We start from the raw sequence: 16,799 nt of genomic DNA on the forward strand, positions 1-16,799 counted from the left end.
AAATGCCCTTCTGTATTTGAAAGGGAATACTGCAGTTTACATATAAAATGTAATGCTTACAGTTGTTTGAATATGAAGAAACGTATCTCTATGTTAATTCTGTCATACTTCAATTATAAATTCCTATGTCACATTTATAATAGAAATTCCATGTAAACTTGTCATGCTGCAGTTGCACTCTTGTGCCAGTAGAGGTGCTGCTGCCCTACACTGGGAAGTTCCAATTATAACAAAATTTTACATAGGCAGTTCCATTGTAAACATAGACATAGGAGTTTATAACAGAATACCAAGAATAGAATGTGAGACTTTAAAATGGAAACTGAATTACCAACTGAAGATGGGTAGATGGGATTAAGGTACAGATCAGTCACAAACTAATTGAATGGCTGATGAGCGGTAATAACTATCAGGAAAGTCTGAACAGGCTGCAGCTTCATTGTCCAGAAAAGAAGACTGAGGTGTGACCTGATGTTATGAAAGTGCTTCATAAGGTAGGCATAGAGAAGATGCTTCCACTTGCAGAACTAGGGGCCATAAAAATCATCAATATGGGTTGAGCTCAAAAATAAAAAAGTGGCAGCCACACTACTAGGAGTGTACTAGATACCCCTAAATAGTGGGTGGAAGATAGAAGAGCAAATATGTAGGCAAATTTCTAAGTGCAAAAACAAGAGGGCAATAATAGTTGGGGACTTCAACTATCCTAATATCAACTGGGATACAAACAGTGTGAAGGGCATAGAGGGCACAAAACTCTTGATCTGTATTCAACAGGCCTTTTTTTAGCCAGCACGCAACAAGTCCAGCAAGAGGGACTTCTAGATTTAGTCTTAGGAAATGAAGCTGGGAAAGAGGATGAAGTAGCAGTGGATGACCATTTGAGATAGTGGCCATAATGCAGTTAAATTCAGCATAATTATGGAAAAGAACAAAGACACAACAGGAATAAAAGTTCTAAAATGGGGAAAGAAAAATTTTATGAAGCTGAGGGGTGATCTGGTGAAAGTGGACTGGTTACAGCTACTTGAAGGGAAATCAGTGACAGACCAGTGGGAGACATTCAAAAGCAAGATTCTACATGGTAGACATGTTGCCACAAAGAAAAAGGGTGGTACTGCCAAATCTAGAGCCCCCTGGTTACCTAGAAGCATACAGGATAAGATAAACCAAAAAAGAAATCTTATGGCAGTCACAAAAATGAACTTTAGAAAGCCTAGAGGAGTATAGAAAATACAGGGGTGAAGTAAAGAAGGAAATCAGGAAACCAAAGAGAGGATATGAAAAAATATTGGCAGGTAAAATCAAGGAAAACCCAAACATGTTTTATCAGTACATTAAGAACAAGAGGATAAATAAGGAAAGGGTAGGGCCTATCAGGGATGTACATGGTAACTTGTGTCAATGCAGAAGGTGTGGATAGGGTTCTTAATGAGTACTTTGTCTTCACAAAGGAGGGGGATGATGAATATATTCTAGTTAAAGAGGAGCAGCATGAAATATTAGATACAATAAGCATAATGAGGGGGGAAATACTGGAGGGACTGACATCCTTGAAGGTGGATAAATCACCAGGGCTAGATGGATTGTAACCCAGGCTGCTAAAGGAAGCCAGGAAGGAAATAGGTGTCCTGAGGATATTTTTTTAATTCTCACTAGATAGAGAAGAGGCACCAGGGGACTGGAGTATACAAACGTTGAACCATTGTTCAAAAGGGTGCGAGGGATAGCCAAGTAATTATAGTCTGGTCAGTCTGACTTCGGTGGTGGACAAACAAGGAGGCGATAGTGTAGTGGTATTGTCGCTGGACTAGTAATCCAGAGACCCAGGGCAATGCCCTGGGTGTGGGTGTACCCACAGTGTTGCAGTAGTTCAAGAAAGCAGCTCACTACCACCTTCTCAAGGACATTTTGGGATGGGCAATAAATGCTGGCCCGGCCAGCAAAGCCAATGTCCCGCGAATGAATAAAATAAATAAATAAATTATTAGAATCAATTCTGAGAGCCAGGGTAAACTGTCAATTAGAAAGGTTAATCAAGGATAGTCAGCATGGTGTCTTACTTAATTTAACTAACTTAATTGAATTTTTTGACGCAGTAACGAGGAGGATTGATGAGGGTAGTACAGTGGATGTGGTCTGTATGGGTTTTGGCAAGGCATTTGACAAGGTCCCACTCGCAGACTGGTCAGAAAAGTAAAAGCCCATGGGATACAGGGGAATGTGGCGAGTTCGGTCCAAAATTGGCTCAGTGACAGGAAACAAAGGGCAATGATCAACAGATGCTTTTACAAATGGAAAGCAGTTTCCATTCATAAATTTGGGCAGAGAGTTCCAAGCACCTACCCCATCCTCTGGATGAAAAAGTTTTTCATGTCCCCTCTAATCCTTCTGCCAGTCACCTTAAATCTGTGCCCCCCCGGTAATTGACCTCTCCAATAGGGGAAGCAAGTCTTTCCTGTCTACTCTATCTAGGCCCCTCATAATTTTGTACACCTCAATCAAGTCACCCCTCAGCCTCCTCTGTTCTAAGGAAAACAACCCTAACCTATCTAATCTTTTCTCATAGCTGCAATTTTCAAGCCCTGGCAACGTTCTTGTAAATCTCTCTCCAGAGCAATTATGTCCTTCCTGTAATGTGACCAGAGCTGTACGCAAAGGACTGAGTTGGTTCCCTTGCTGTTTGTGGTATATATTAATGATTTGGGCTTAAATGTAGGAGGCATGATTGGGAAATTTGAAGGTGACACAAAAATTGGCCATGTAGTTAGTAGTGACGAGGATAACTATGGGCTCCAGGATGATATAGATGGTTTGGTTGAGTAGGAGGAAAAGTGGCAAATGGAATTCAATCCAGAGAAGTGAGGTAATGCATTTTGGGAGGGCAAACAAAGCAAGGGAATACTCAATAACTGGGAGGGCACTGAAAGAGGTAGGGGAAATTAGAGTCCTTGTCCACAGGTCCCTGAAGGTGGCAGGACAGGTAGATAAGGTGATAAAGGTGGCATATGGAATGCTTTTCTTTACCGGATGAAGTATAGAGTACAAAAGCAGGGATGTAATGCTGGAACTGTATAAAACGCTGGCTAGGCCACAGCTGGAGTTTTGCGTACAGTTCTGGTCACGTTACTGGAAGGACATAACTGCTCTGGAGAGAGATTTACAAGAATGTTGCCAGGGCTTGAAAATTGTAGCTATGAGAAAAGATTAGGTAGGTTAGAGTTGTTTTCCTTAGAGCAGAGGAGGCTGAGAGGTGACTTGATTGAGGTGTACAAAATTATGAGGGGCCTAGATAGAGTAGACAGGAAAGACTTGCTTCCCCTACTGGAGAGGTCAATTACCAGGGGGGCACAGAATTATGGGGACATGAGGAAAAACTTTTTCATTCAGAGGATGGGGTAGGTGCCTGGAACACTCTGCCCAAATTGGTGGTTGAGGCAGAAACCCTCAACTCATTTAAAAGATACCTGGATCTGCACCTGAAGTGCTGTAATCTGCAAGGCTACGGACTGGGTGCTGGAAGGTGGGATTAGAATGGGCAGCTAGTTCTTTCAGCCGGCGAAGATGATAGGCTGAGTGGTCTCTTTCTGTGCTGTAACTTTTCTATGATTCTATAAATATAAGATGATCACTAATAAATCCAATAATGAACTCAGGAGAAATGTCCTTAGCCAGAGTGGAACTTGCTACCACAAAGAGTAGCTGGTGTCAATAGTACAGCTGTAATTATGGGGAAGTTAGGCAAGCGCGAGGGGAAAAGGAACAAAGGTTATGTTGATGGGGTTAAATGAAGATGGATGGGAGGAAGCTGGTTGGAGTATAAACACTGGTATGGACCCGTTAGACCAAATGTCCTGTTTTTGTGCTCTAAATACTAACAGACTTGAGTGTCTAAATGGCTTAGTCACATTCCTGTTTGCACTTGAGAGCCCTGTTCCAATTATTCACTAATTCTCTAAACCATTTCACCCAAAGGCTACATTTGGGTTTAGACTCATGTGCAATGCCACAAAAAATCAAGCAGTTAAGTATAAATTCCTTTTAGCTGAACACTCAATCTGCCTGCAATGCTCCAATTTTTTTTAAGCGCTTAACACAACAATCAAGAAATCTTGAAGAAAAAAATAAGCAATCGTTCATATGGCCCCAGCATATAGGATAAAGATTTTTTTTAAAGGGCTGAGTCATCAGGGTTTCCAGGCTATAACCTTAACACTATTCATCACAATAAACTGGCAACTTTACATATATTCCAACCGTGGGCACATGATGTACTGCAATCGAATAGGCTCCAGGATCAATTACATTACCACTGTAAAGGCTGCCACATTTGAGTGCTGTGATTACTGAATCCTGGAGCATACTATATACTCGCCCAGTCTCAGCTCCTGTCCTCAATGCCTCTCCCTGCAAAACGACAAGTGCGTTCTTTTAGAGAGGATGCTGAAAATGCAGGGTTCACATTCTTTCCAGATTACTGCAGTTACCAAAAGCTAATAGCCTGAAAAGAAACCAGCACTTAGAGACTGAATCTTGGAGGCCATCCCATTCTTCTCACACAAGCCAGTACTTCTGCTTCTGAAAGGTCAGAGTTAGTGAAATTTGGATGCATTTCAAAGCCTGGATAATCACATATTGTGCAATGAGTATCGGTCACGAGCACAAGCAACATTCCTTACATTCACATTGATTTTATTTTGGGGCACAACTGCACTAAAATCCTGTCAAAAACCTTCACATTTGAATTGTTATGGCTTGGCTGCTCTGTTTTTTTTAATTTTTGCACTGTGCAGAATGAATCTTGTATGAACAAAGGAAAATATGTTCAATATGAAATATCAATGAACCTTTGAGATTAAGGATGTTGAAACATCTTGAACGCTTTTCAGGATTGAGTGAAAACCATTGATATATCTAACTCTTCACAAAGGGCAAGATTTTTCTGAGGAGCAGGATAATTCAGTGCTAGTTTAGTGCAGTCTATAGTCAAACATAAAGCTGATGCTACTGTAAATATGCATCCTGCTCACTGGCACTCAACATTCAGAATTTTAAACAGCAGCATGTGCTTGCCAGCACCAGCTGGTTACTGATAACTTTCTCAGCTGTCAGGCAGAATGAAGCATAGGGCACCAGGAGCCTCTCCATGGTTTGCATTAAGTATAGAATCTATCCCTTGGCTAACTTCCTGGGGCAGCTGAGATGGTTTGGGGAGAAGGGGTGGAAGAGGTGTTAGGGGGTTAGTGGTGGGAACAGGCAGGTGGCTCAGGCCAGATCTCAGGTCTGAAAGAAAAGGTAAATTTTTCTGCCATATCCTGGGAACGCTGTGCAAAATCTCAATGTACAAAATACACCCGCATTATGGTTTGCAAATGCGTTGGATATCAGCTTTGACAGTTAGCCAAGTCTGAATATCTTTTCTTATTCATTCATAGAATGTGGGTTTCACTGGCAAGGCCAATTATTGTGTAATTGCCTTTGAGAAGGTGGTGATGGGCTGTCTGCTTGAACAGCTGCAGTCTGTGTGGTGAAGGTACTCTGCTAGACAGTTGCTGGATTTTGACCCAGTGGCACTGAAGGAACTGTGATATATTTCCAAATCAGAATGATGAGAGGTATGCTGGGGAACCTGGAGCTGGTTTGGTGATCACATGTGCCCATTGCGTCTAAATGGCAGAGGTCACAGGTTTGAGAGGTGCTGTCGAAGAAGCTTTAGCAAGTTGTTGCATTGCATCTTAGCCAAACCACCAATAACCTGGCCAAGTTCCACTATGTCCCTGTAACAAGGTCACTGTCATGTTTAATAGTTTGCAACAATGCAGCTACATTGATCTCATGTTTTGAGCTTCCAACCTTTTAAGGGTGCAGGCAAACACTCGGAGTTTTGACAGGCAAGTGTTTGCTCTATAAAATGGCTCCAACTGACATGATTACATCAACCTCAAAAACCCAAACTGATGTTACATTAGATCTGTGGTATGAAAACATTTTCACTTGAGCGCAGAAATTTACAAAGTACTATGCAGTTTAAGGAGCTGCACTCCTATTCAGCATTGCCCATTAACAGATGGAAGGTTTTTAAATCCCCTCATTACCAGGGACACGCTAATTAACAGTACAAAAAGAGTGTACAATGCATTATTCAAATGTTATATTAGCTTCAATTGAATTGATTATAGCTAGAAATTTCTGTAAGCGATGAATTGGTTATTTAAATGCATTTACACACCAGGAATCAACAGTCAGCAAGGCCAAACTCTTCACATACTCCTTCTGACCCACTAACAGAAGCAGGCAACTTGTTGATCTCAAAGTAAAAAAAGGACTTTATGATGTCAGGTCCTGGTTAAAGTACAGTCAGTGAGTTGCAGAGGATTCAGCTCCAATACACACCCTTTGGCCCAGTTCTTACAGACAGAATTCGTGGGCTGCAACAAAGAGGAAGATCAAGGCTAAATACCTACAAACAAAAAGCTACTGCGGATGCTGGAAATCCAAAACAAAAACAGAATTACTTGGAAAAACTCAGCAGGTCTGGCAGCATTGGTGCAGAAGAAAAGAGTCGACGTTTCGAGTCCACATGACCCTTCAACAGAACTCAATCAGTTCTGTTGAAGGGTCATGTGGACTCGAAACGTCGACTCTTATCTTCTCCACCGATGCTGCCAGACCTGCTGAGTTTTTCCAGGTAATTCTGTTTTTGTTAAGGCTAAATACCTGCCTGTCAAAACAGAAAAGGCTGTCTCTATTGCATAATGAACCCTTAAAAGGTTTGGGTGTTTATAAATGAGAGTTCCATTGTCACCTGTGTGTTAAATATGATAATGTCCTCATCACAGGAACATTGTGGTTTCAATCCGATAGCTCGTGTGGTTATAATATCGAAACCTTGGCCACAACCATAATTTGATTCCAATTAAACGTGCGCAGCCTACCCTGCATGGAAAACTCTCAACAATTACCTCGCCCCCCCCACCAACCCCGAGTCCATCAAGCCTCAGATCTCTGCACTCCTCCAATTCTGGCCCTTTGCACATCCCAGATTTTCATCGTTCCAAAACTGGTGGCCAAGTTTTCAGTCCCCAGGCCCTGAGCTCTGGAATTCCCTCCCTCAACATCTGTAGCTTTTGGTCACCTCTCCTGCTATTTATGTGGCCCAGTGTCAAATTTTGTTTGATAATACTCCTGTGAAGTGCCTTGGGGCATTTTACTATGATACAGGCGCCAAAGTCAGCAACGGCTGAATTGGTAGCACTCTCCCCACTGAGTCAGAAGGCTGTGGGTTCAAATCCGACTCCAGAGACTTGAGAACAAAAATCGAGGCTGACAACCCAGTGCGGTACCGAGGGAACACTGCACTGTCAGAAGTGCCGCCTTTCAGATGAGACATTAGATCTAAGCACCATCTGCTCTGTCAGGTGGAAGTAAAAGATCCCATGGCACTATTTGAAGAGGAGCAAGGAAGTTTCCACTGTTGTCCTAGGGCAATATTCATCTACAATCAACATTACTGAAATAAATTATCGAATCACTATCACATTGCTGATTGTAGGATCTTGCTATGTGCAATTTGGCTGCAGGGTTTCCTAAATCATAACAGTGACATTTCAAAAGGTTTTCACTGGTTATAGAAAGCTTTGGGACATCCTGAGGTTGTGAAAGGCACCATATAAATGCAAATCTATTTATTTTATAAATGTAAGTTTTGCTGTCTTTGCTGCACTTGTTGCCTCTCAGCATCCAGTCAGACGGCAGAGAACTTTTTCCATAAGTAACGACACTCTGGAATCTTGTTACCTCAACACAGCAAGTTGAATTGAATGCCAAAAATATAAAGTTTATTTCTGGTACTTGAACACTATTACCAATGTTTCAAGCGTGGTAGACTTTGACCAGATAACCAGAGTGACTAAGTGCTGAACTGTTACTATGATCATTACCACAAAGTGACTGGCACCTACTTTAAATAGTCCCTTGAACTTTGGAGTGTAAACATAATGCAGCTTGTTGAAAACATAGGCGAGAAGGGTAAGTTTAGTTCCTGAAAATGAAAAATACCAGCAAAACACCAAAGATATGAGGCAGTGTAGGTTGTTTCAAAAATAAATGCACATCTGATACAAAACCAATCAGAATCTACTCCAAATACACGAGCTGATTTTAAACCACACCGTGTAGGACCTGGATTCGCAAAAAGAAATTAGCAGCTAAGGAAGCACAAAATTCATAGAGCTATCAGCTGAGAAAGAGTTAAACCTCACTCGGGCACAAACCAAGCCTCCTTGCTATCAACACCAATCTACATTAAAAAATCACTTGCAGTATAAAAACTGGAAAACACTTCACACCCATTTCAGTTGTGATATTTGAATCATTTTCAACTCCATATTCTGCTCCTCACAGTCAGTTATACCATGGCTAGCCCTGCAATACATGGTAGATTGCAATCAATATTCTTGCCTGGTCTACAACTTCTAACAGGAGCTTCGTGCATGTTAACATTGCAAACTTTACTGTTTCCCATTTTTAAGCAGTACATAGATCACTTGTGCACACAATCCAACTACACCACCTGCATAGACAATGTCCACATACTAATCCACAAATTACATATCACATGGCTGCACAAAGGCTCCACAACCCCCACTTTCTCAAGAACAGATTTGATTACAGACCCAGCAAAGAAACCAGACTAGGTAAATCGCTGTAATTAAGAAGCTTTTCTTTTTTTCTCTCCACATTTCTGTTGTGTTTTTCACAACCTCAGGAACTGCAATGTAGGAAACACGGCAGCCATTTTGTGCACAGTAATATCCCACAAACAGCAGTGTGTTAACAATCAGATAATCTGTTTACACTATTACAATGTGAGAGAGAGTGGCTTAAGTAAGGAAAAGCAATCAGTGGAGATTAAGGGGAAGAGGGAATTAAAACTGGAATGGGAGTTGCCGACAGGTCTCTTGATAGCAGCAGTGAACTGGCAGAATGTAATTTGAGATTAGAGGTGCTTGTAGCAAAGGCAAAGTTGTTTTAATCGGGGAATTATGCACACATTTGTGAAACTAGCCGAATTCAGTGGGCAGATCTGAACTCTAACTATGGCAGTGCTACAAAAACTTGCATTTAATTTGGCACCTTCATCATAGAAAAATCTCCCTTACTGTTTCACTGAAGCGTAAATCAGATAAAAATGAATATTGAGCCAAAGGAGGAGCAACAAAAAGTTGGTCAGAGTTGGGTTTTAAGCAGAATGTTAAAGAGGTAGAGGCAAAGTAGTTTAGGGAGAAAATCCCAGGCCATGGAGCCTAGACAGCTGAAGGCACAGTGTCCAATGGTGGGGATGTGGTTTGGGGTGGGGGGGCTGCAAAAGGTCAAAGAAATATACAGATCTTAAGAGGGATATATGGATGGAGCTGGTTACAGAGATGGGAAGGGTAGGCTAAAGATGGATTTAAACACAGGTTCAGGATTTATAATTTCAGGCATTGGGAGACTGGAAACCAAATAGAAGCAGAATAGGCCATTCAGCGAGACCATGAGTGATCTGTATCCTGGTTCTATCCACCTAGCTTAGTTTTACACCTGAATACACTTGGCTAGCACATTTCCGTAAATCTCAGATTTTAAATTAATTGAGTCATAGCAATTACTGTTATTTGTGGGAGAGTGTCCTGCACGTCTACCATCTTCTGTGTGAAGATGCGCTTTCAAACTTCTCTCCTAAATGGTATGGCTCTGAATTGAAGGTTCTGTCCTCTTGTCCTAGGCTCCCTCACCAGCAGAAAATGTTTCTCTCTACCTATCTCCTATCAATTCCTTTCAAAATACTAAAAATACCCAACCAAGTCACCCTCTAAATTCTATATTCCAGGTAATACAAGCCCGGTTTATCTAGTTCAGCGAGCGCCAGTTAGCAGGACAGGATCAGCTGAAGTTAAGGGAGATTGGTGAACAGATTGGTGCCCAATAGAGATTTGGAATACTCCTGCCTGGATGTTTCAGTAGTAGATGGGCTATTGCAGGATACAGCTGCTGATAGGTGGTGTCTATTTTAGACTTAACTCATAGTGGTGCATACACTGTCAAACTCAGGATGTCTGTGCACAAGCACCTGGTCAAATCCCTGTTTGCAAATGTAGTGGCATCAGGATACACAAATCACCACTGACACACAGCGAGGAGAAAGACAAAAAAAAAGAACTTGCAGGCGTCACAAAACACTGTATAAATGCAAGTTGGCTTTTTGTACAGCAGGATTAACTCACTGCTTCAAATTGTTCCCCCCACTAACATATCTGTGCCCACCACACTACTGCAAGTGCTCTCACCTGGCAAAGCCCAGGTTTGGAAAGTGAGTCTAGAATTGTGCCACAGTATTGGGTATTTTTTGGTTGGCACCATCTTAGAGGGGGCCTGACCAAAACAAAATAACATAACGATACTCCTTTATCCTTCCCCCACCACTTCCCCATTTCAAAGTCATACAATGAAGTAAGTGTTCAACGGTGATGCAGGAGTAACAGTTTTCTGCAGCTTCTGCTCTGCATTTGTGGGAAATAGAATTATTTCCCCACTTTAAGGGTTACATGAAGAACTGGGACTTTCTCAATAGTTCAGGAAGAGCTTTGCTTGCTAGTAAGGGTCTGATTCAAGAAAGACCTTGATATATCCTTCATCGAAACCAGTGTTAGAAGGAAATTTGTTACAGTTCTGACCCCTCAAAAGCCAAGATGCATAAAATTGCTGCCAGGGAATTTGCACAATGAGGGTTCAAGTCCCATCCAAAGAACTGCACAAAAAATCCAGGCACTCCCAGTGTGGACATGCTGCACTGTCAGACATACCATCTTTCAGATGAGTCAACAACTTTTGTTTACAGTATAGCGCACTCTTAACATCGAAAAACATCCCAAGCTAGCCCACAGGAGTGTTACTAAACAAAGTTTAACACTAAGCTATTTAAGGAAGCATTACAACAGAAAGTAAAGTTTGGTCAAAGAGGCAATGTTTTAAAGAGTGACTTAAAGGAAAGGTTTCTGAATGGAATTTTAGGGCTTAGCTGAAGGCATGGCCATCAATGGTAGAGAGATTAAAATTGGGAGTGCGCAGGTGGTCATAAGTGGACGAGTACAGAGAGGATTTCTGGGTCAAATTCCTGGAATTCCCTCCCTAACAGCCGTGAGAGTGTACCTACATGGACTGCAGCGGTTCAAGAAGGCAGCTCACCACCACCTTCTCAAGGGCAATTAGGGATGAGCAATGCCATCCATATCCTGTGAAAGAATAAAAAGAGGGTTATAGGACTGGAAGAGATTACAGAAATAGGGAGGGACAAACAAGGTTGAGAATATTTAAATTGAGGCATTGACATACAAACAGAATATAGATCAGGGGTGACGGGGAACAATACAGCGAGAGTTAGGATATGGCAAAGTTTTGGATGAGCATGTTTATGATTGGGAGGCTGGCCAGGAGAACATTGAAATAGTCAAATCTAGAGGTAACAAAAGCATGGATGAGGTTTTCAGCAGGTGAGCTGAGATGGGGCAGAAATGGGTGATAATACAGAGGTGGGAGTAGGCAGTCTGGGTGATGGAGCAGATACATGGTTGGACGTTAACCCAGATGGCGTAAAGATATCAAAGCATTGGGATGAGCAGAGGTTCAAGGAACAAAGGAACCAACTTCACTGCACTGCTATGGACTTGATGGGCCAAATGGCCTCCTTGTGTTCCATAATGACTATATCAGCATAGCAGTAGTGTACTTTAGTTTTAAAGCTCTTGGAACATAGATGTTGCCGGCAAGGCTTTTTCTTTTAATTCATTCATGGGATATGGGCATCGCTGGCTGGGCCAGCATTTATTGCCCATCCCTAATTGCTCTTGTTTAAGAGCAAGTGGGCATTTAAGAGTCAACCACATTGCTATGGGTCCAGAGTCACATGTAGGCCAGACCAGGTAAGGACGGCAGATTTCCTTCCCTAAAGGACATTAGTGAACCAGATGGGTTTTTACAACAACCGGCAATAGTTTCATGGTCATCATTAGACTTTTAATTCCAGATCTTTATTATTGAATACTCTGGGGATTCGAACCTGGATCCCCAGAGTATTACCCTGGGTCTCTGGATTACTAGTCCAGCGACAAACCATTGTGCCATCGCCTCCCCACAATTAACAGTAATTAATTGGCCTGGAATGGCAGTGTTAGGCCTTCCACTTTAACCGTCAATGACAGGTTTATTTAGCCCACCCAAAGGTCAATCATGTCTGCTGAAGTCACAAGTATGCTCGGGCAGGCAAGGGCAGCAGATTTCTCTCCCTGAAGGATAGTGAACTAGTTGGGTTCTTATGATAATGTGGAAGCTTTCATTGACAGTTTCTGCTACCAGTCACAAATGACCAGGTTTATGAATTCAGTGCTTGTCACTTTGAACACTCAGCTCCTGGGCTGCAAGCCTTGTACCATAACCACCATAATGTTGCTGCTGGTATTTCAGTAAGCATTCAGACCAAGAGTGATCAGGTTCTAGCAAATCTGACAGGCAGCACAAGTGCTGAGACTACACTTGTCAAGCATCTGATAACCCATTTGGATCGTGGCCCTGTGACTACTGGCAACCTCAGCAGCCAGGTCAAACCAACCCCTAATATTAACGTGTCAAACTTTTGGAAGTCATTGCTCGTCACTTAGGAATGTCCTAAGGTTGTGGTGAGTCGTTACATATTTGCTTGACATCCAGTCAAGCAAAAGTTAAAACTAACAGAACTTCAATGTCCACCAAAAGAGGCAGTGGAGAGGTGGGGAGGAATGTGACCAGGTAGCATTGTTTCTCTCTCGGCAGTAGAAAACTGCCACCAGCAGCACCCATGTTTTCTACCTGTTGTCAAAATGTCATATTTCAGACAAACATGTGAAGGCAGTTTGCTCTCACTGTATCAGATTATCTGATCATTAACACACTGCTGTTTGTGGGGAAATTGCTGTGCGTAAAGTGAATGTTGTGTTTTCTAAATCATAACCATTAACACACTTCAAAAGCACTGAAATTGAAACAGAAAATGCTGGAAATACTCATCAGGCCTGACAGCATCTGTGCAGAGAGAAACGGAATTCTTGTTTTCTGCTCTGCGGCTTTTTATCAGAATTTGGTAAAGTTAGAAATGTAATAGGTTCAAACAGATGCAAAGGGATTGTTAGAGGTAAGGCACTTTTGTCATCCTGATATTGAGAAAGACACTATATAAATGGAAGTAACATTTCGAAACTCGAAACGTTAACTCTGTCTTTCTCTCCACAAAGTGCTGTCAGACCTGCTGAGTTTATCTAGCACTTTTTGTTTTTGTTTCAGATTTCCAGCAGCTGCAGTATTTTACTGTTATATAAATGGAAGTTCCTTCTTCATGCATTTTTAATGACTGGGAATGGTATGATAACCATTGCAAACTGCCCCTATAGTTAATTATCTTTTCAGATGTTACACTCAACACAAATTGTTGTTTCACAGAACAGTGACATTTGTGCCACACATGTGCCAGGCAATGACCATCTCCAACAAGACAGAATCTAACCATATGCCCATGACATTCAATGGCATTACCATCACTGAATCCCTCACTATTCACATCCTGGTGGTTATCATTGACCAGAAACTGAACTGGACCAGCCATAAAAATACTGCAGCTACGAGGGTAGGCCAGAGGCTGGGAATTCTGCAGTGGATAATTCACCTCTTGACTCTCCAAAGCCAGTCCTCTAACTACAAGGCACAAGTCAGAAGTGTGATGGAATACTCTCCACTTGCTTGGATGAGTGCAGCTCCAACACACAAGAAGCTTGACACCATCTAGGACAAGGCAGCCCGCTTGACTGGCACCTCATCCACCACCTTAAATGTTTGCTTCCTCCACAGTTAACACAATTGCAGCAGTGTGTACCATCTACAAGGTGCACTGCAGCAGCTCACCAAGGCTCCTTTGACAGCACCTTCCAAACTCACGACCTCTACCAACTAGAAGGAAAAGGTCAGCATGGGAACACCACCACCTGCAAGATCCCCCCTGACTTGGAATCATCCCGCCTTTCCTTTACTGTTGCTGGGTCAAAATCCTGGACTGCAGCAGTTCAAGAAGGCCATCCACCTTCTCAAGAATAATTAGGGCTCAGCAACAAATGCTGCCCTCACCATCGATGCCCACATTCCATGAAAGAAAAAATAGAAAACAAAATGAGACAGTTAATATCCCACAGTGTCATAACTAATCAATGGGTTTAGGGTTTCTGCACTCACCCAGTTAATCTAAACACAGTCCTAATCTGAACAAAAAGAATCTTCAATCCACAATCATTATTCAACAACCCGACTCCAACCTTGAACAATGTCAACCATAATTGTTTTAATATATAAATCCATTCAATGAAACACACAACCAAACATCAAACATTTCCTGTTCTATTCGCAGCAAGACAACTTATCGCATACTACATACAGGATTTTACAGTAAACAATAGCAGATTTTTTTTCAATAAACTGAAGGTCATAACTGTTAAGCCCTCCCTGGATATGAAGCAACAGAATGACCAATAGTTGCTACCTACACAAACTTAGGTCTCAGACCGGACAAGGCCCTGACACAATGCAGTGTAATTGAGGAAGGAAACAACACATATCTACGCTGTGCTTAGAGCATCTCAAAGTGCTTCACAGCCAATGAATTACCTTTCATGTTTGGTCAATGTTATGTAGGCAAATATGGCAGCCAACTTTACACAGTAAGATCTCACAGCAAACAAATGACTAACTTTCAGCTTAAGAGGGTCTTAGTTTAGGAGTAACATTTCTGAACTTCGAAAGTTCCCCGAAATTGTCAATCTGATCTTTGGTTTATGGTGTTAGCCATTGCGCAGCACTCACTCCTCAAGGTCACAAGGATGTGGGTTCAACCCCAACTCAAGGGAGCCGCTGCCACAAAGCTCTGGGACTGAACTGCACCCCAACTCCCAAAGCTCAGGGACTGGAACACAACACTCCCTACCAAAGCTCGGAGACTGGAACACAATACATCCCCTCCCAAAGCTCGGAGACTAGGACACAACACCCCCCTACCAAAGCTCGGGGACTGGAACACACACCCCCACCTTCCCCCCTCCGAAATACTTGGGGACTGAACACACAGACACACCCCCCCCCCTCCTCCAAAGCTCGGAGACTGGAGCACCCCCCCCTCCAAAGCTCGGGGACGGGAACACACACCCCCACCCACCCCCCCACTCCGAAATGCTCGGAGACTGGAACACATCTCCACCCCCCCACTCCTCCAAAGCTCGGGGACTGGAACACACCCCCCCCCCCCGCACCCCCGGGACTGGAACACACAACCGCCCCCCCCCCACCCCTCCTCGCACCCCCGGGACTGGAACACCCACCCCGCCCCAGCCAAATGGTCGGCGATGGGAACACCCCCACCCCCCCACACCACAAATGCTCGGGGACTGGAACACACACCCCCCCACCCCCCTCGCACCCCCGGGACTGGAACACGCCCACCCAGCCAAATGCTTGGGGACTAGAACACACCCGCCCCCCTCGCACCCCCGGGACTGGACCCCTCCTCCATTACCTTTCGGCAGCGGCCGGCAGGCGCTGTTTTCCTTCCGCGGCCGGTGTTTCTTCTCCTTGTCTCGGTGCAGGTGTTTCTCCTTCGGGCTCTTGGTCTTGGGGAGTGCAGTGGTGGTGGTGGTGGCGGCGGTGGGGCCGGGTGGAGGCCCGGGGCCGGGGGCCGGCGCTGAGGGCGGCGGCGGCCGCGGCCGCACTGAGTGGAGGGGGGCGGGGGCCGGGTAACGGAGCGCGGGGCCCGAGGCCGAGGTGGCGGCGGGAGGCCGGAGGCTGAGGCCGTGGTGTTGGGTTTTCCGGCGCTTGGCGGCGGGGCTGGGGCTGGGGCTAGGCCCGGGCCTGGGTCCGGGTCCGGGCTCCCTCTCCCGCGGCTCCTTGTTCGGCGCCTTCAGGCGGAGCAGGCCGAGCTGCGCCATCGCAAACCGGCAGTGACGTCCCGAGCGGCCGGAAGTGGCCGACGGACAGAGTGGCGCGTGCACCGCCGCACGGCCACAGGAAGGGACGTCACCGGGAGGAGGAGGGGCGACCTGCTCAAGCGTCCGCGGCACCGGCCGGGCGCCATCTTGGGTGAGTCAGAGTCAGGCCCAGCCTTCTGTAGACATGGTGAGGGGGCTTTGCTGTGGTAGAAGCTGCTGAGAGGATACCTAGACTTTGGGGATATGGTTTAAAAATAAGGGATCCTCCATTTAAGATGGAGGCGAGGAGAAATTTATTTTCTGACGGTGGTTAATCTTTGGAATTCTCTTCCAGAGTGACCAACAGCGCTGGATTTTCCAGGACTCCAGTAATTCCACCCTTGCCCCCCTCCCACACTGTGTCAAGCCTTCCTGGGCCACGTTTGGTCCTGGATTTCCGGCATCTCTTTGCTCGCCCATTGGGCGCGGCAGGTTTGTGGCTTGTGTGCGGGGCTGTCCGGCGAGTGTCCAGGTGCTTGGCTGCCCTACGAACATGCAAACTAGGAGCAGAAGTTGGCCATTCGGCCCCTCGAGCCTGCTCTGCTATTCAATAAGATCATGGCTGATCTGTTTGCGTTTCGAATTCCACATTCCCATCTACCGATGACCTTTGATTTCCCTTGCCCAACAAGGATCTCAAAGGATTCAAAAGGATTCCCTTGCCCAACAAAGACCCAAACCTCCCTGTCGCTTGCCATTTTAACAGTCCACCCTGTTTTCTTGCCCACA

At 44.4% G+C, this 16,799-nt stretch overlaps 1 protein-coding gene across 1 annotated transcript in view; it reads right to left on the reverse strand.

Annotated features, from left to right (window-relative positions):
• The window catches only part of LOC144683448 (lysine-specific demethylase 9-like), a 68,577-nt gene extending 52,529 nt beyond the window's left edge, over positions 1-16,048 (reverse strand). Inside the window, exon 1 of the mRNA XM_078546474.1 lies at positions 15,623-16,048. Coding sequence (XP_078402600.1) covers positions 15,623-16,031 — 409 coding nt within the window. The 5' untranslated portion in view covers positions 16,032-16,048. The remainder of the gene's footprint in view (positions 1-15,622) is intronic.
• Between the last annotated feature and the right edge of the window lie 751 nt (positions 16,049-16,799).

This window comes from Cetorhinus maximus, chromosome 8 (assembly GCF_964194155.1).
Source record: "Cetorhinus maximus chromosome 8, sCetMax3.hap1.1, whole genome shotgun sequence".
Taxonomy (NCBI): Eukaryota; Metazoa; Chordata; class Chondrichthyes; order Lamniformes; family Cetorhinidae; genus Cetorhinus; species Cetorhinus maximus.